The following is a 20372-nucleotide window of genomic DNA, read 5'->3' on the forward strand; positions in this document are numbered from 1 at the left end:
TTTTTTTTTTTGAGACAGAGTTTCGCTCTGTCGCCCAGGCTGGAGTGTAGTGGTGCAGTCTTGGCTCACTGCAACCTCCCCCTCCTGGGTTCTTGCAATTCTCTCCCTCAGCCTTCCAAGTAGCTGAGACTACAGGTACACACTGCCATGCCCAGCTAATTTTTTGTATTTTAGTAAAGATGGGGTTTCACCATGTTGCCCAGGCTGGTCTCGAACTCCTGAGCTCAGGCAAACCACCCGCCTCGGCCTCCCAAAGTGTTGGGATTACAGGCATGAGCCACTGTAGGATTTCTCTCTTTTTAAAGGCTGAACAGTATTGCACTGTGTGTGTGTGTGTGTGTGTGTGTGTGTGTGTGTGTGTGTGTGTGTCCCGTATTTTCTTTTCCATTCATCCATTGATTGACACTTATGGAAAATATTTCACACTTTTCTTGACAATGATTTTTTGGATGTGATTCGAAAAGCAAAATAGATAAATGGGGTTGCGTCAAGTTAAAAAGCTTCTGTACAGCAAAGGAAACAATCAACAGAGTAAAGAGACAACCTACAGAATGGGCAAAAATATTTGTAGATCATACATCTGATAAGCGGGTAATATCCAAAATATATAAGGAACTCAAACAACTCAATAGCAAGAAAACAAATAGCCCAATTAAAAAATAGGCAAAGGATGCAAATAGACATTTCTCAAAAGAAGACATACAAAAGGCCAACAGGTATGTGAAAAAATGTTCAACGTCGTGAATTATTAGGGAAACGCAAACTAAAACCACAATGAGATATCACTTCACACCTATTAGAATGGCTTTTATCAAAAAGACAAAAGATAAGTATTGGCAAGGATGTGGAGAAAACAGAACACTTCAACACTGTGGGTATGAATGTAAATTAGTACAGCCAATATGGAAAACAGTATGGAGGTTCCTCAAAAAATTAAAAATAGAGCTACTCATATGATCCAGCAATTTCACTTCCAGGTATATATCCAAGGTATTTGAAACCAGTATGTCAAAGAGATATCTGCAGAAGTTTTGTGTGTGTGTGTGTGTGTGTGTGTGTGTGTGTACAAAATGCAATACTATTCAGCCTTAAAAGGGTGTGTTTTATGGGAGTGTGTTTATGGGAGAAGAATCATAGGGTAATAAAAGGAAACTGATGAGGAAGGCTAGAAACTTAGTAAGTCTCTTACTAAGTTTCCTCTTTCTTTTTTTTCCAACAGACACCACACACAAGCACACACTCTCTCTCTCTTTCTCTCTCTCTCTCTACTTCTTAACATATAGACTCTTTGAACTTCCCATTTTAAATGTATTTTACTCTAAAATTGTCTGTGCTTCTATCATTGATGTGAAAAATAAGGTTAGTTTTCTGTGTGTAAGTAGTTTTGTTAACATAATTTTCTTGTTATTTTCACTCTAATATAACAGGTATTATATGAACATGTACCAACTATCCATAAATATAAAAGAGTAGTTTGTTGTAGATAAGCTAACTCCAAAAACATTTACATGTGAGTAATCACATTCTACAAATCTGGTTTTGACAGCTTGAACGCATGTCTTACCAGTATTCCTTCTAATTGTCCATGTTTCTCTTTCGAAATGTTTGCTTTAGCATCCATCATCTGGAGAAAAACTAAAATACAACCAGCAAGAGGAAGTACAGCAACTTCGCCAGAATTTGCACCGGCTCCAGGTTCTATGCAACTCAGCTGAAAATGAGCTTCGATATGAACGAGGGAAGAACTTGGACTTAAAGCAACATAATAGCTTACTTCAGGAAGAAAACATCAAGGTAACTCTTGTGGGCACATCCTTTATGGAAGGGTTTCATTTGGCCCTGGGAAGAAACGAATCTAAATTCCTCTACTAGATAATTCATGATAGGATCTATAAATGTGGACAATATGAGCTGTCTAATAACTTCCTCCTTTAACTTTTCCCTGCTAAGTAAAGATGTGTATGTTATCAACCTGTAAATAGAAAAGGGCATTAAATTACATAATCTTCTGACAACATCATCTAAAATTTTCAGTACTTACTAAACTTCAGTGACCTGAGCCTAAACCTGAGCTGTCCTGCCCTGTGTATCATTAGACTTATTTATCCCTATTAGATGTATCCATTATTATTGGTTCAGGCAAATCTCAACTGCATCAAGGTACAATTCATGGAAGAGCAAAGTTGTTCTTCCTAATACAACAGCATGAAATAGTTAAGGCAACATCTCCCAAATGTTTGTTTTAAAATAATATATGTAGAACTGCCATACACAGATTCATCTAAAGTTTATGAACCACATAAATGTTTAAAATTAACCTCCATGTTAAATAGTACTTACTTTTAATTATGGCTTAGTTCTGTAAATACATATTAAGGTCTTAGTTTCTGTAAGCCTCTATTGAAGGTTCTGAAATTCAATAATCAATAAATATTCATGTGCAATTTTATAGACACTGAAAGTTTAATGTAGGCACAATAGACATAATCCTTATCCCCATGCTGCAGGGGTAAGCAAACTTTGACCTGTAGGTCAAATTCGGTCTGCCTTCTGTTTTATAAATAAAATTTTATTGGCAGCCAGATCTGTCTGTTTACATATTATGGCTGCTTTTTTGCTACAGTAGGAGATTTGATAGTTGTGATTAAACCATATGACCCACAAAGTCTAAAATATTTATTACCTGGCCCTTTATGAGAAAAGTTTGCCCACTCCTGGCCTAGCGGGTTAAAATGATCTTATTTGAAAAGTGACATAAACATGGATAAGAAAAGTCCCTAGTTTTCAAGAGCTCACAGTCTAGCAGGAGAGATATAGAGGAAAACAAATACTCATTTATCCCAAACTTCAAGGAAGCCCTTCTCGGGAGTTCTAGTATTTCAGGATTATTCAAATAAAACTCTTCCCTATCCTCACCCTTCATGAGTTTTTGAAGACTGATCATATTCCGTCAAGTCTTTGTAGTTTTAAATTAAATTCTAAATCTTTATCACATGTTCTCATAAGGCAGCCTTTCACTTTCTCTTCAAGGACATTTCTTAGATCATTTTAACTTGCTGACTCTGAACATATTCTAACAATACTACATATTTCTTAAGGAACAATGGCCAGAACTATACAGGTTAATGCCTTACATATGATTGGTAACCTATAAATATTTATTGGATTAATGAACAGTCTTTCAGGGTTGGATAAATGATAGCTTGGTAACAAGAGAAGATTTTTATTTTTCACAGTTTGTAAAGAGCATGCAATATTTTTTTTTAAAGAGAAGCTTTTTTTGTCTATTTTAAATCTCCATGGTGAGATAAATTATTGGCCATTTAGGAATGAGACATCAGCCTCTTGGTTAGCTCCTTAGGCCAGGCACCTAAGAAAGTTATATACAATAAGTATCCTTTACTGAGAGTTTGTCCACTTTATCTCTTTTTGTTTGTTTGTTTCTGAGACAGAGTCTCACTATGATGCCCAAGCTGGAGTGCAGTGGTGTGATCTCTGCTCACTACAACCTCTGCCTCCCAAGTTCAAGAGATTCTCCTGACTCAGCCTCCTGAGTCACTGGGATTACAGGTGCACACCACCACAGCCAGCTAATTTTTGTATTTTTATATTTTTAGTAGAGGCAGAATTTCACCATGTTGGCCAGGCTGGTCTTGAGCTCCTGACCTCAGGTGATCCTCCTGGGTTGTAATCCAAAATGCTGGGATTACAGGTGTAAGCCACCCGGCCCAGCCTGTCCACTTTATCTCTTATGAACATCCTCACAACCCTATAGGTCAGCACTTTTTGGATGACGAAACTGTTCAAGATTGCAAAGCTAGCAAATTGTAGAGTCAGAATTTAAACTTAAGTCTTTTTCTCTTTCCTGTGTAGACATCTTTCCATATTATACCTCTCCTGAATTTGGGTCATTTTGGAACCTCAGCTTTACAAACTTAGTGCTCACTTTTAAAAATCCACTCAAAGCTGGGCACAGCGGCTAGTGATCCTAGCACTTTGGGGGGCCAAGGTGAGCAGATCACTTGAGCTCAGGAGTTCAAGACCAGCCTGGCCAACATGGTGAAACCCCATTTCTACTAAAAATACAAAACAAAAAGTTATCAGGATGTGGCGGCACACACCTGTAGTCCCAGCTACTCAGGAGGCTGAAGCACGAGAATCGCTTGAACCCGGGAGGCAGAGGTTGCAATGAGCTGTGATCGGGCCATTGCAGTATAGCTGGGGTGACAGAGTGAGACTCTGTCTCAAAAAAATAAATCCATTCAAATTATCGAACTTGAGTCTCTAATGTTAGGCATGCTTATGAGACTGATTAAGAAACCAAAATACATGCTCACTTCAGCAGTACATGTACTAAAACTGGAACAATGCAGAGAAGATTGGCATGGCCCCTGCCCAAGGATGACACACAAACTCATGAAGTGTTCCATATTTTTTAAACGAAAGAGCTTCTGCACAGCAGAAGAAACTATCATCAGAGTGAACAGGCAACCTACGGAATGGCAGATAATTTTTGTAATCTATCTATTTGACAAAGGGCTAATATCCAGAATCTACAAGAACTTAAATAAATTTACAAGAAAAAAGCAAACAACCCCATCAAAAAGCGGGCAAAGGATATGAACAGACACTTCTCAAAAGAAGAAATTTATGCAGCCAGCAAACATATGAAAAATAGCTCATCATCACTGGTCATTAGAGAAATGCAAATCAAAACCACAACGAGATACCATCTCACGCCAGTTAGAATGACAATCATTAAAAAATCAGGATATGGCTGGGCACAGTGGCTCACACCTATAATCCCAGCCCTTTGGGAGGCTGAGGTAGGCAGATCACCTGAGGTCGGGAGTTTGAGACCAGCCTGACCAATATGGAGAAACACTGTCTCTACTAAAAATACAAAAAATTAGCTGAGCATGGTGGTGCATGCATGTAATCCCAGCTACTCGGGAGGCTGAGGCAGGAGAATCGCTTGAACCTGGGAGGCAGAGGTTGCGGTTAGCCGAGATTGCACCATTGCACTCCAGCCTGGGCAACAAGAGTGAAACTCCAGCCTGGGCAAAAAGAATGAAACTGTGTCTCAAAAAAAAAAAAAAGTCAGGAAACAAACAGATGCTGGCAAGGATGTGGAGAAATAGGAACACTTTTACACTGTTGGTGGGAGTGTAAATTAGTTCAACCATTGTGCAAGACAGTGTGGCGATTCCTCAAGGATCCAGAACCAGAAACACCATTCGACCCAGCAATCCCATTACTGGATATATACCCAAAGGATTATAAATCATTTTACTATAAAGACACGTGTGCATGTATGTTTATTGCAGCGCTATTCACAATAGCAAAGATTTGGAACGAACTCAAATGCTTATTAATGATAGACTGGATAAAGAAAATATGGCACATATATACCATGGAATACTATACAGCCATAAAAAGGATGAGTTCCTGTCTTTTGCAGGGACATGGATGAAGCTGGAAACCATTATTCTCAGCAAACTAATACAAGAACAGAAAACCAAACACTGTGTGTTCTCACTTGTAAGTGGAAGTTAAACACATGGATACAAGCAGGGGAACATCACACACTGGGGCCTGTAGGGGGGTGGGGGACAAAGGGAGAAATACCTAATATAGATAAAGGGTTGATGGGTGCAGCAAACCAACATGGCACATATATGCCTATATAACAAACCTGCATGTTCTGCACATTTATCCCAGAACTTAAAGTATAATTTTAAAATAAGAAAAATAAATAAAAATATTGGCTGGGTGCAGTGGTTCAAGCCTACAATCTTAGTGCTTTGGGAGGCCAAGGCAGGAGGATTACTTGAGCCCAGGGGTTTGAAGCTGCAGTGAGCTATGATCACACCACTGCACTCCAGCCTGGGTAACGGAGTAAAACCCAGTCTCAAAAAAAAAAAAAAAAAAACTAAAATAAATAAAAAAAATATTACTTTTTCTTTTCTTTTCTTTTTTTGAGACGGAGTCTTGCTCTGTCACCAGGCTGGAGTGCAGTGGCACGATCTTGGCTCACTACAACCTCTGCCTCCCAGGTTCAAGTGATTCCCCTGCCTCAGCCTCCCAAATAACTGGGCCAAGTAACTGGGACTACAGGCACGTGCCACCATGCCCAGCTAGTTTTTTGTATTTTAGTAGAGACAGGGTTTCACCTTGTTGGCCAGGATGGTGTCGATCTCCCAACCTGGTGATCCCGCCCGCATCAGCCTCCCAAAGTGCTGGGATTACAGGCATGAGCCACTGTGCCCAACCTACTTTTTCTTTTTAAAAAAGAAAACAAAATGCTAATTTATTGCTTTTAAACCATTTCATTGTGAAATATAACACTTAGAAAGTGAATAAAACTACAGTTTACCTAGTTGTCATAAAGTAAATAGACATCTAAACACTACTCAGGACAAGAAATAGAACAATACCAGCACACTAGTGGCTCCTGCATACCTTGTTCCCGTCATAATCCCATCACCTTCCACCCCAGTAGTAACCACTAATTTTGGTAATAATTTTCTTGCTTTACTTTATAGTTTTATCAACTATTTATGAATCCTACACAATATAGTTTTCCCTATTTTTCATATTTCAAAAGTATAATCAGTATGTATACCTTGTGTCTGCCTTATGATAACTCTGTCTGCAAGATTCATCCATGTTGTAGTGTATAGCCATTGCTCATTCATTTTCTTTGCAGTGTAATATTCTACCATAAGAAAATACCATACTTTATTTATTTTTTGTATGGCTTATGGACATTTTATATGTTTCCAGCTTGGGAATGTTAAAAAGAATGTTGTAGGCTTGCAGAGCTTCAGGCAGGTTGCTGCTCTGCCACCACCTGTACCATGACGCTGTTCTAGATCCTCTGCTTGGTGCTCCACTGTCGCAACTTGAAACTGAAGAAGGCGCCTTGGGTGCACAGGTCATTGGCCGTAACAGTGTTTGCCCCAGCGTTGTCTTATTTAATCATTACCAGTATCACCAAAACCCTAAGTGCTGACTCTTTGATCACAGGCCCCAAAGCCTTTACCTTTCTTGGCCTGTGGAGTAAATAGGCAGCATATTATGAAAGGACTTGTACCCTTCCTATTTACAATGAGAAGTTTAGGCTTCTTAATCTTAAACAAATTCAGTGCACCAAATACTCCAAAACACTTGGTTTCTTCTTTTTCTTTGATTTGTTTCTTATCTATTCATTGTCTGTGTCTTACTGAGTTTTTTTATGGTAAGATTGTTCTTGAAAAATGAAACTTCTAGGCTTTCTAAAAGGTTAGAGCGCCTTTTGAGAAGAAATCAACAGCTAATAGATTTCTTCTTATCATTAAAGTTTCAAAAGCTGTACCAACCCTCAAAAATAAAATTAAAAAAAAAAAGAGAGAGAGAGAGAAGGTGAACTGGTTTAGAATGACAAGGTAGGAAAAGGGTTTTCACTGGGAAAATAGGAAATGTATTAAAACTTGATTGAGAATTTCTTTTTGGTAATATCAATGAGATAAGCTTATTACATTTTTTTCCTGTTGAACTACATTGATCCACCAATGATATTACGGCATTTTGCCCTAAGGTTTAATTTCTTTACTTCTACATACATTCTTTACTTCTTCATATATTCATTTCACTCTGTTTAACAAAGCATATGACCATTTTTATGTGTCCACTAACATTTTCGGAAATGGCATTTCTGGTCTTCAAAAATTAATGCAAAATGAGGAAAGGAAGTTTCATAAGCTAAGCTCTCTACACAATTGAGCAGCTTTTACTGAAAGAGTTTTGCCTTTGAACAGAGGGTATAATAGCACATTATTTCAGATATGTTCAGTTAATGAATATCAGATTCTTTCCTCTGTCGCAATGTAGAGGAATAGAACTGAGCAATGTTTCTACTTTTCAAAGACTGCTGCAATGAACATTCATGCATGTGTATCCTGATGTCCATAAGTACACATTCCTTTAGGAAGAAATTGAGAGTGGAATTATTTTATCACAGCATATGTATTATTTCAGCTCTTTCTAAAGTCTTCTACCAGCAGTGTCTGAAGGTTCCCATTGCCCTACATCCCCACCAACTCTTGGAACTGTCAAACTTTAAAATGTTTGCAAGCCTAGTATACATGTACAGCAGTAGTTCCTTGTGGTTTTAGTGTGCATTTGCCTGTTTGTAAACAAGGTTGAGCAGCTTTCTATACATTTATTTGGCATTTGAGTTTCTATTTTGTGAAGTGCTTGTTCAAGATTTTGTTCATGTTTAATTTGGGTTTCTGTAATTTTAATTTTTCATTAATTTATAGAGTTTTTTTTAAATACATGAATCCTTTATCGGGTATGTAGTACAAACATTGATTCTGTGGCTTGCATTTTCATTCTCCTTAAATTTCTTTTGATGAATCAATTCTCCTTGCTTCAGTCTCCCAAGTAGCTGGGATAGCTGGCGCCCGCCACCAAGCCCAGCTAAATTTTTTTGTATTTTTAGTAGAGATGGTGTTTCACTCTGTTGGCCAGGCTGGTCTCAAACTCTTTTTTTTTTTTTTTTTTTTTTTTTGAAGAGGAGTTTTTCTTTTTTTACCCCCCCGGGTGTAGTGCAATGGCGCGATCTCGGCTCACCGCAACCTCCGCCTCCCGGGTTCAGGCAATTCTCCTGCCTCAGCCTCCTGAGTAGCTGGGATTACAGGCACGCACCACCATGCCCAGCTAATATTTTGTATTTTTAGTAGAGATGGGGTTTCACCATGTTGACCAGGATGGTCTCGATCTCTTGACCTCGTGATCCACCCGCCTCGACCTCCCAAAGTGCTGAGATTACAGGCACATACCACCATACTCGGCTAATTTTTTAATACTTTTAGTAGAGACAGGGTTTTTCCATGTTGGTCAGGCTAGTCTCGAACTCCTGACCTCAGGTGATCCACCCCCCTGCCTCAGCTTCCCAAAGTGTGGGATTGAGCCACCACGCCTAGCCTATTGTGGTACATTTCTGAGCTCCCTATTCTGCTCCATTGTTCTATTCGTCTGCCCTTGTGCCAATACCATGCTGTCAAGATAATTTTAGGTTTATATAAATATTGACATTTGATAGATCAAACCTTTTTACCTTGTTCTGGCCTATCTGGGCTATTCCAGGCCTTTGGGGTTCCTGTATAAGTTTTATAATCAGTTTGTTAAGCCACAACACATACTCGCATGAACTCACATAGAACACACGTATATTCACATACAACCTTTTGAGAGTTCAGTTGGAATTACATTGAACTGTAGGTCAATTTGGGCAGAATTTAAATTTTGCAATATTGAATCCTCTAAGAAGAGAGTGCGTGTATTTAGGTTTTTAATTTCTCTCAATATTTATATTTTCTTATATATCTTTTGTTAGACAAATTCAAAGGTGCTATTTTCCATACTATTATAAATGGTAACTTTTAAAAAATAATTTTCTAATTATTTCCCAATGTATAAAAATTTACTTAATGCTTTGCTAATGAAAACTTTTCCATAATTTTTTATTCCTATAATTTATGTATATGTTATTTTGAATTTTCTATGCAAGCAATCATATCATCTAAAGATAATTTTCTTTCCCCCTTTCCATGTGTTAAACCTTTCATTCTTTTTTCTTGTTCTGTGCACTGGCTAGCACAGTGCTGAATAAAACAGGTGACAGTAGGCATCCTTTTCTAATTCCCAATCTCAAAGGAAAAGCTCTCAAATTTCACCATTTAATATGTTTTTACAGCCTTTTAAAAATAGATATTTTATCCAAATGTACTTTAGAAAGAAAAAATAAATAAAAATAGATATTCTTTATTACATTAAGGAAATTGCTTTCTAGCATTAGTTTGCCCAATGTTTTATGACAAATACATGTTGAATTTCGTAAATTTTTTCTGAATAATTTGAGAAGATTTTTAAAAAATTTAATCTGTTAATATGCTGAATTACTTTGGTGGATTTTCTGATGTTAATTCAATTTTGCATTCCTGGGATAAACCTCACTTCATCATAAATTATCATTCTTTTCCTACAATGCTGGATTTGACTTGCTAATATGTATGTCTTCAGGATTTTTGTAACTTTCCCCATGAATGAGACTGGCCTGTCATTTACTTCCTTGCAATACTCTTGTCAGATTTTGATATCAAGGTTATTCTAACTGCTTAAAATAAAGTGGGTAATAGACCCTCTTTTGCTGTCTTCTGGAAGAGTTTGTATTAAGTTACAATTATTTCCTCTAAATTATTGCAAAAAAACTCATCCCTAAAGCCTTCTGATTTCACCTTCTTTTGGGTAGGTTTTCAATTTCTAGTACCATTTCTTTAAAAGTTATGAGAAGTCAAATACTTTTTATTTCTTTTTTGCATCAATTTTGCTATATTTTATTTTTCTAAAAAAGTTTCCATTTCATTTAAATGTTTTAAAGTTTTACAGAAACTTACTCATTTTGTCTTCTTTTTAAATATATATACATTTTATCAAAGGTAGCTTTTGAAAAAAAGGAGAAAAAATATATAGTGATGGTCATTTCACTTTTATAATATTAGTTTCATTTGCCTTGTTGCTTTTTTCTTGATAAGTCTCACTAGAAGTTTATTCATTTTTGGCTTTTCAAAGAACCACATTTTAGCTTGTTGATCTACTCTATTGTATTCTTTTTAGAGAAATAATAAATATACATATTTCACAGTTTAGAGTAAATATAGAGAACTGGATTAGAATCAGAAAACTATATTCAGACCTTGATTCTATCATCTGGCAACTATTTGAGATTCAGTTTTTTACCTCTAAAATGGGCTAAAATACCAGTCCCAGCCTCTTCATAGATGTGAAAGCCTAACAAATGTAATGTAGTAATATTAGTATATGCCTCAGCTCTGTATCTCAAATGCAGTAGATATTCTGAAAGCAATTCTCGAATAGCCACATTTAACTTTTGTTAGGTGTTTCCTATGTGTCTGGCTCTATTCTCGATGTTTTAATTGCTTTGTCTCATTTAATGCAGCCTCACTACTATCTTACGAGGTAAGCAGTTATTATCCCTATATTACAGATGAAGAACTGACACTCAAAGAGGTTGAACACAATTAACTTTTAGATTCACTTTATATAATCTGACTGATTAATATAGAGAAAGCACAGATGAAGGACATTATAGTTATTATCCCTATTAATACAGTTGAAAAGCTTTGAGAACAGGGAATTCTATTTACCAATAAAAAAAAGTAAATTCTCTCTCACCATTTTTGTCTATAAGCCTTCCCTGCCCAGTATATACATTCACCATGTTTTGATATTTCTCAGAATATCATTTACTTGCTCAGTAAATAATTGATTAATCACCTACTGTCTGGTAGGTGAGTAGGTGCTTTGATAGGCATTGGTATTAAGAAATGAATTAAAAACCTAGTCTCTGCTTTCTTTGAATTTAAAGTGGGAAAAGGGGATATAAACAGGTAAATTATAAATCATGATATGTTTGATGAAGGCAATAAATGTGGTACAGTGATATCATGAGTAAGGACATTTCAGATTAGATGATTCTGAAAATCGTCCCCTGCAAAGTGACATTTAAGCTAAGACCTGAAGACTAGGCAGGCAACCACGCAATGAGAAGGGAAAAGGGAAAGCATTTCTGGCAGAGGGATGTGTGGAAAAAGTTTGGTGTATCAGAAACTCTAAATACAAACCAGTGTGACAGGAGTTCAGTGGGAGAAGGAGAAATAAGATGGTTTTAAAGAGCTAGACAAGGGCAAGAGCTTACAAAGCTAGGTGAGCTAGTGGGATTTGGAGTAAAGGACCACTGAAACATTCTAAGCAGGGGTGTCAAGTAGTCTAATTTATGTTTTTAAAAGAGAAAATTTGGCCATAGCATTAAAGGATAGTTTAGAAGGGAGTAAAAATGGAAGTGGTAGGACAAGTGCAGAGGTAATTGCCATATCCCAGTTTAGAGATGATGCTCTAGACTAAGGTGGTGGCAAAGGGGACACAAATGGATTAGTGTAGGATATATTTGGGAATAGAGTGACAACATGTGCCAAATGTTTGGCATTGGTTCACGGTGGAAAAGGAAGACTCAGGGATTACTGACCTGTACAAAAGTTTGGATGATGGCATTATTTACTGAAATTGGGAAGACAGAGGGAAAAGACGACTTTGGAGACATGGGCCAAATCAAGGAGTTTCATTTTGATAATTATTGGCATAAAATGGCATTTCATATTATAGAAATGGATAGCAAATCATCCACTTTCCAGGCCTAGAGGAGTTCAGTAATACTTACATGTTGGGTGGCACTGGAAGAGTCTACAAAGGAGACCAAGAAAGAGCAGCAGAGAAGTAAGTGAAAACCAGCAAAGTTTGGTATCACAGAATGCTACTGAGAGGTAACTTGTCCATTTGGATTTATTTGGCAATGAAGAGGTCAGTTAGTGTCCTTGGTGGAAAGTTTCATTGGAGTAGTGGGGATGAAAGCCAGTTTGGAGCAGATTGAAGAAAGGATGGAAAATGTTTAGACCGTGCATATATAGAAATCAGGAAAATTCCTTTGTCTGGCTGCCCTCTGACTAAACTTTGGAAACTCTTACTAACATATGGCAGCTCCAGAGAGGTACTCAGCCATATGACGTTGGTGTTTGTTGGCTTTTAGGGGACTATTCTCCTGTGAAAGCTGCTTATTGTAGTTCACAGTCATTCCACACTTATTTGTATTATTCTTATTTATTCTCTACCTCTAGATAAAGATTGAACTAAAGCATGCCCAACAGAAGTTATTAGACAGTACAAAGATGTGCTCTTCACTCACAGCAGAGTGCAAGCATTGTCAGCAGAAAATCAAGGAACTGGAGTTGGAAGTACTTAAGCAGACTCAGAGCATTAAATCACAGAACAACCTACAGGAAAAGCTGGCTCAGGAGAAATCTAAAGTTGCTGATGCAGAGGAAAAGGTAATTATCCTCATGCTTAATAAATAGCATACACTGAATGCCACTACTGAAATCTTATTTCCCTGAGGATTTTAAGAAATAAATATGATGCAGACTTGATAGAATTTTAATTTTTTTTTTTAACTCTCCCATGTTTTCTTCTGTTTTGGTTTTACCTGTTTCTACAATTTCAGTAATTTTTGTGTATTTGTAAAAACTTCATGGACTTAAAAAGGTAAGCTTTATTAAAGCTATAACATGAGCTTAAAGAACTGACTGAGCCCATATGACTTTTGTTTTATACTTTGGCATTTGAGAAGACTTATTATTCTCTCATTTGGATTGGCTGTTAATGTAAATTTTGTTTTAATTTTGTTTTTTTCATCGACAATTGTACATGTTTCATGGGTGCATAGTGATAGTTCAATACATATAATGTATAGTGATCAGATCAGGATAATTATAACATATTTCGTTATTTTGTAGGAGGGATTTGTGTTGTGAAATGAACCATTTTGAAATATTGCCCCTTCATTTTAGATTGCCCAACACTAGGTGGCAGTAGTATGTAACACTTGTACGTTTTGATGTGCAAGTTTGAGAGTTCAATTGGATTAAAAAAAATTTCATCAGACCATACAATAAGAAGCAAACGTCAAAAAATAGATGACAGCAGTCTGAATTAAACTAAAAAATCTAAAGTTAAAGAAACCACAACAAAAGAGTTCACACTATATGATTGCATGTGTATAAAGTTCATGAATAGATAAAATGAAGCTGTGGAGATAAGATAGTAGTTATTCTTGTGACAGGTATTGACTGAAGGGGGCACGAGGGAATCCTCTGTGGTGCTGCAAGTATTCTGTATCTTGCTCTGGGAAGCAGTTATACAAGTCAAATTTCATTGAGTACACTTAAGATATGTCTGTTATTTACCATATGTATATATGGATGTTACTTTACCATATGGATGTTATTATTCCATTAAAAAACAATTGGTAAAATTGGTAAAGATTGGCAAAATTTTAAAATTTCAACAATACTAACCATTGGTGAGGATTTGGTGCAAGAAGACCTCATATATATTGACTTCACTTGGAAGAGATAATTAGTATAAATGTTTTAAAGATGTATGTGTCATACATCTTAACACTTCTAGGCATAAGAAAAACTCTTATACTGCATGTATGTATCAGGAGACAGAAATACAGTCATGTTCATAGTATCATTGTTCTGAATAGCAGAAAACTAGAAACAACCCAAATGTCCCTGACACACATCAAAAAAATAAATTGTATATTTATACAGTAGTATTACTGGTAAGCTGAGTTCTTTCTCTCACTTTGTATCAGTGGCAAAGAAAGGGCATTCAGGCTACTCTGCCTATGGGGTAGCCCTGCTCTGTCTGTGTAGCAGCCATTTCCCTAGAATTAACTTATTTAAAAAAAAAAAAAAAAGGAGAGAGCGAGAGAGACAGAGAAAGGAGGGAGGGAGGGAGGAAGGAAAGAAGGAAGGAGAAAAGAGAAAAAGCAGCAAGGAAGGCAGGCAGGCAGGAAGGAAGGAAGGAAGTGAGAAAGGGAGGGAAGGAGGGAGGGAGGAAGGGAACAAAGGAAGGAAGGAAAAAGAAAAGAGAAAGAATGGCCAGGTGCAGTGGCTCATACCTGTAATCCCAGCACTTTGGGAGGCCAAGGAGGGTGGATCACCTGAGATCAGGAGTTTGAGACCAGCCTGGACAAAATGGTTAAATTATACATTTTACTAATAATGTAAACATAATACTAATAATGCAAAATAATATAAAAATTAGCCAGGTGTGGTGGTGTGTACCTTTAATCCCAGCAACTTGGGAGGCTGTGGCAGGAGAAGCACCTGAACCCTGGAGGCAGAGGTTGTAGTGAGCTGAGATTGTGCTATTGCACTCTAGTCTGGGTGATAAGTGCAAAACTCTGTTGGAAGGGAGGGAGGGAGGGAGGGAGGGAGGGAAGGAAGGAAGGAAGGAAGGAAGGAAGGAAGGAAGGAAGGAAGGAAGGAAGGAAAGAGAAAAGAAAAAGAAAAGGAAAGAAAGAAAAAGGAAGGAAGGAAAGAGGGAGGGAGGGAAGGAGGGAAGGAAGAAAGGAAGGAGAAAAGAAAAGGAAATAAAAAAAGAAAAAGGAAAGAAGGAAGGAAGGAAGGAAAGATGGAAGGAAGAAAGGTAGACTGGTTTTACTCACTGGCCAGGAATGGAGGATAGGCTCCTTCTCCCTGAATAAGAGAAGGCATAGGGTTTTTAAGGACTGGGTGCAGGGTGGAAGAGGAATGTTAGCATGTGCAGGGTGGCACTGCAGATGCACAGGCTCAATGTATAAACACACATCTTCATACAACATGTATACAAACTGGTGGAGATTTTCTTTTAGAGGTGGGAATTTGAGCATTATAATGATATGTTAATGATTTAAAGGCAACTAGGGGTCCTCAGTTTGCTCTAATTTGCAAGGTCTTATCTTCCTCTTGTATCTCATTAGGGGTCACTATATTCTGGTGCCATTCCAGGCTGTCAGTTTCTTTAAGCAATTATGCCTTTAAATAAAGGGACTAAAGAAAAACAGTAAAAAAAAGAACTTTCCCAGTTATTTCATCAGGGCTGCCCCGGTAACAATAGCATGCAACAATGAAAATGAGTGAACTATAGGTACATATTGTAGTTCAATGCAATAAAATTTTTAAGTCACCAAAATACAGTATGAATCCATAGATTAAAAAAAGTCAAAATAAAAACTATTAGCATGGTGGTTCATACCTATAATGAACCTATAATCCCAGCCCTTTGGGAGGATGAGGTGGGAGGATCACTTAAGCCCAAAGTTCAAGACCAGCCTGAGCAACATAGTGAGATCCTATCTCTACAACAATAAATAAGTTAGCTGGGCATAGTAGTGTGTGCCTGTAGTACCAGTTGTTCTGGAGGCTAAGGCAGGTGATCACCTGGGCGATATAGCAAGACCCTGTCTCAAAAAAACAAAACAAACAAACAAAAAACCTATCATATATCTATATAGAGAGAGATTATTAAAAAGAAAAGGCAAGGATGTGATTAACATAGCAGGATATTGGTTTTCTCTGGTGGGCAGGGAAGAGGGATAATCAAAGAGGGTCACAGAGGGGCTTCAAAAGTATTAGAAATGTTCCCTTTCTTAAATTGTGTGGCAGGTTCAAAAGTTTGGCAAGTATCCTTGACAGAGAAGCCAATGAAGTGATGCTTTTGTCTGTGGAATTAGTACTGCATTCCTTAAGTAAGAAGTCTCCCTAGACAGAACCAAATAGAACAGTGCCAGGGAACTTGAGCTGGCCTCAGATGGTTGGCTGCCTACTGCCATTGCCCTTGAATCATTCTGCATCTTCATCTCTCTTCATGCTGGGTGGGCTATGCAGAGACCTAGGCACCAGGGCTTGGGATTGATGCAGAAAGCCCCTCTCTTAGAAAACGGGTGCCACCCACTGGCATTTACTGAATATTCATGGCGAATGTGATGCCAAGCCATTGTAAAGGATTCCTTATTGGGTCAGGAATACATTAGAGGGATAACAGCTACCCTGCTGAAATCTATTCATTCAACAAATATTTATTGAGCACCTACTATGTACCAGGCACAATTTAAGGTGACACATGGGTTTATAAAAATAACTAAAAACACATTTGAAGGAAATTAACAAAAATGTAGTGGTTTTTTGCTACTACATGAAAAAGGAAAGAAAAAATGTTTTTAAATGACACTTTAGCATATAAACTCTAAAATATAACTATCTGTCTCTCTTTCAAATTCATGCATCATATTTTTAGTTTTCCCAGAGCATTAAAGAACCTATTATTGATGCTAAGCAATATGCTACCAGGTGCTTGGTTTATAAGAGACTTCTACTTTGTTTTGTGGTGTTATTTGTGAATCTAGCCACACTGTGGAGAAACTAGGCGCACTCACGCAGTGCTATTGGAAGCATAAATTGGTCTAATACCTGTGGAGGCAGTTTGGCATTATCTATCCAACAAACAAATACTCATAACCTTTGCCCTAGTAAATCCAAACCTCATAATTTAATCTACAGACATTGTTTGTAATTGTATTGTTTATAATAGAAAAAGTTTGGAATCAGCTTAAATGTTCACCAGTAGGGCACTGTGTTCATCACAGGGCACTGTGAAATAAGTTATGATATATCCTTACAGTGGAGTGGAATGCAGCTATAAAAGAGAAGACAACTCAATATGTGCATATAATATGGAAAAATGACCAAATGCTTATTGCTATAAAAAAACATGGTGCCTAATTACATCTAGTATAGTATGTCATCGTTTGTATAAAATTTATATGTATGTGGGATAACTATATGTGTTTATAGATGCATAAATCTCTGGAAGGGTACACAAGAAATTAAAAACCATTGTCATCTATTTGGTGGAGGAAAATTTGGAGGACGTAGAACAGGGATGGGAAGGAGACTTTTCACTATATAGCTTCTTTTTTTTGTTTGTTTGTTTGTTTTTGAGACAGGGTCTCACTGTCACCCAGACTGGAGTGCAGTGGCACAATCATAGCTAACCGTAGCCTCAGCTTCCCTGGGCTCAATTGATTCCTCTCACCTCAGATTCCTGAGTAGGTGGGACTATAGGCACTGACCACCATGCCCAGCTAATTTTTATATTTTTTTTGTAGGGATAGGGTTTCACCATGTTGCCCAGGCTGGTCTCGAACTCCTGAGACTCAAGCGATCCACCCAGCTCAGCTTCCCACAGTTCTGCGATTATAGGCATGAGCCACCATGTCTGGCCTATAGCTTCTTTTATACACACACATTGAATTATATGAATGCGTTACATACTGCAAAATTAAACAATTTATTTTAAAATTAAATCTAGCTACTCTCTTTACTTCAGGTCAGGTTAATATGTTAGCACTGCTATGTTTGCTATTTGTAGGTTATTCTGCTAATTTGAAAAAAGTCACACTGTTCTTAATGCTTTACTTGTAAACTTTTTTCCTTCCAAGATTTTGGACCTGCAGCAGAAATTAGAACATGCTCATAAAGTCTGTCTCACAGACAGTTGTATTTCAGAGAAGAAGCAGCTAGAGGAAAAGATAACAGAAGCAACAGAAAATGAAGCTAAAATAAAGCAACAATATCAAGAAGAACAACAGAAGAGGTAAGAGGAGCACAGATCTCAGTTTCCTGTGGGTTTAGCCATGACTGAGTTAATCAGCAGCATCAATTTACTCTAACAAAATATCAGAGAGTATTTCTGTTCTCTCCCCACTGAAGTAAACTTGGTTTACTTCACAATTCCTGATGTATTGCACTTATCACACTGTATTCTAATTGTTTATTTTCTTTTTTGTTTGTTTGTTTTATTTTGTTGTTGTTTTGTTTTGTTTTGAGATGGACTCTCATTCTGTCGCCCAGACTGGAGTACAGTGGCACGATCTGAGCTCACCGCAACATCTGCCTCCCGGGTTCAAGCAATTCTCTTGCCTCAGCCTCCTGAGTAGCTGGGATTACAGGCACGCACCACATGACTGGCTAATTTTTTTGTATTTTTTTTAGGAGAGAAGGGGGTTTCACCATGGTGGCCAGGCTGGTCTCGAACTCCTGACCTTGTGATCCACTTGCCTCAGCCTCCCAAACTGCTGGCATTACAGGTGTGAGCCACTGCACCTGGCATCTAATTGTTCATTTTCTAGTTTATCTTTGGCAGAGATTATTTCTTCTGGTTCTAGGACACACCTAATATAACAGTAAATATTCTTGACTGACTTGCCTATGAAACACTCTGGAATTTGCTCTAACATGTAGTCTGACAAACTTTAGATTGCAATGAAGTTGATGTTTTATACAAGGTAACTTCAGAAAGTTTGTGGAAAAATTGAATTGAAAGATAAAATTTAAAAAAATATGGGCTGGGCACGGTGGCTCAAGCCTGTAATCCCAGCACTTTGGGAGGCCGAGGCGGGTGGATCACGGGGGTCAAGAGATCGAGACCATCCTGGTCAACATGGTGAAACCCCGTCTCTACTAAAAATACAAAAAAAATTAGCTGGGCATGGTGGCACGTGCCTGTAATCCCAGCTACTCAGGAGGCTGAGGCAGGAGAACTGCCTGAACCCAGGAGGCGGAGGTTGCGGTGAGCCGAGATCGCTCCATTGCACTCCAGCCTGGGTAACAAGAGCGAAACTCCGTCTCAAAAAAAAAAAAAAAAAAAAAAAGTTGGCCTGATGCGGTGGCTCACACCTGTAATCCCAGCACTTTGGGATGCTGAGGTAGGAGGAAAAAAAAGTTATCCAGGCATGACAGTGCAGTCCTGTAGTCCTAGCTACTCAGGAAGCTGAGGCAAGAGATCACTTGAGCCCAGGAGTTTGAGGCTGCAGTGAGCCGTGATTGCAATACTGCACTCCAGCCTGGGTGGCAGAATGAGACCCTGTCAAAAAAAACCACTTTATTTCTCAACATAAGCTCCATCAAGGTTCAGGCACTTTTGTAAGTGATAATGCAAACCATTTAGTCCATCCCTAAAGAATTGAGTGAGAATCCTGGGAATTTAACAATGTCATTGCAGTCTTTTGCTCAGTATTAAGCAAAGCGAAATGGGTGCCTATTAAATATTTTTTAAGATTGGGAAACAAAAGTAAGTCAGAAGGAGCCAAATCAGGACTGTAAGGTGGATGCCTAATAATTTCCCATCAAAACTCTTGGAAAATTGCTCATTTGATGAGAGGAATGAGCAGGAGCATTGTCATGGTAGAGAAGGACTCTCTGGTGAAGACTTCCTAGACATTTTTAAAAAATAAAGCTTTGGCTGCCTTTCTCAAAACACTCTCATAATAAACATGGTATCATTTGGACTTCTAGAAAGTCAATAAGCAAAATCCTTTGAGCATCACAAAAAACTGTTGGCATGACCTCTGCTCTTGACTCGTCCACTTTTACTGTGATTGGACCACTTCCTCCTTTTAGTAGCCGTTTCTTTAATTGTGCTTTGTCTTCAGTATCATTGGTAAAGCCATGTTTCTTCTCCTGTTACAATTCTTCAAAGAAATCCTTCATCCCACTAGTTTAAAATTCCTATTGAAAGCTTTGCTCCTGTCTGTAGCTAATCTGAATGCAACAGTTTTGGCACCCATCAAGTGGAAAGTTTGCTAAACTTTATCTGTCCAAATTGCGGTAAGTTGAATCAATTGAGATGTCTATGATGTTGGCTATTGTTTCCGCTGCTAATCATCAGTCTTCTTCAATTAGGGCACAAAAAAAGATTAATTTTTTTCCCTGTAAATTGATGTGGATGGTCTGGCACTGTGGGCTTCATCTTCAAAATCATCTCATCTCTTCTTAAAATGACTTATCCATTTGTAAACTGCTGATTTCTTTGGGGTGTTGTCTCTCTAAACTTTTCATTAAAGCATCAATGACTTCCCCATT

General features: G+C 37.8%; 1 protein-coding gene and 1 non-coding gene across 14 annotated transcripts in view; both read left to right on the forward strand.

The window, feature by feature from the left end:
* The window catches only part of CCDC30 (coiled-coil domain containing 30), a 191209-nt gene that overhangs the window by 96696 nt on the left and 74141 nt on the right, over positions 1-20372 (forward strand). For all 13 annotated transcript variants that reach the window (XM_032247165.1, XM_032247166.1, XM_032247167.1 and 10 more), the window contains 3 exons: positions 1615-1794; positions 12738-12947; positions 17951-18105. In XM_032247165.1, coding sequence (XP_032103056.1) covers positions 1615-1794; positions 12738-12947; positions 17951-18105 — 545 coding nt within the window. The remainder of the gene's footprint in view (positions 1-1614; positions 1795-12737; positions 12948-17950; positions 18106-20372) is intronic.
* On the forward strand, positions 4330-4436 carry LOC116529679. The gene has a single exon (XR_004259606.1). It is a non-coding gene; the product is annotated as a U6 spliceosomal RNA (small nuclear RNA).

Source organism: Sapajus apella, unplaced genomic scaffold (assembly GCF_009761245.1).
Source record: "Sapajus apella isolate SASKATOON/1434 unplaced genomic scaffold, GSC_monkey_1.0 scaffold62, whole genome shotgun sequence".
NCBI classification, from domain to species: domain Eukaryota; kingdom Metazoa; phylum Chordata; class Mammalia; order Primates; family Cebidae; genus Sapajus; species Sapajus apella.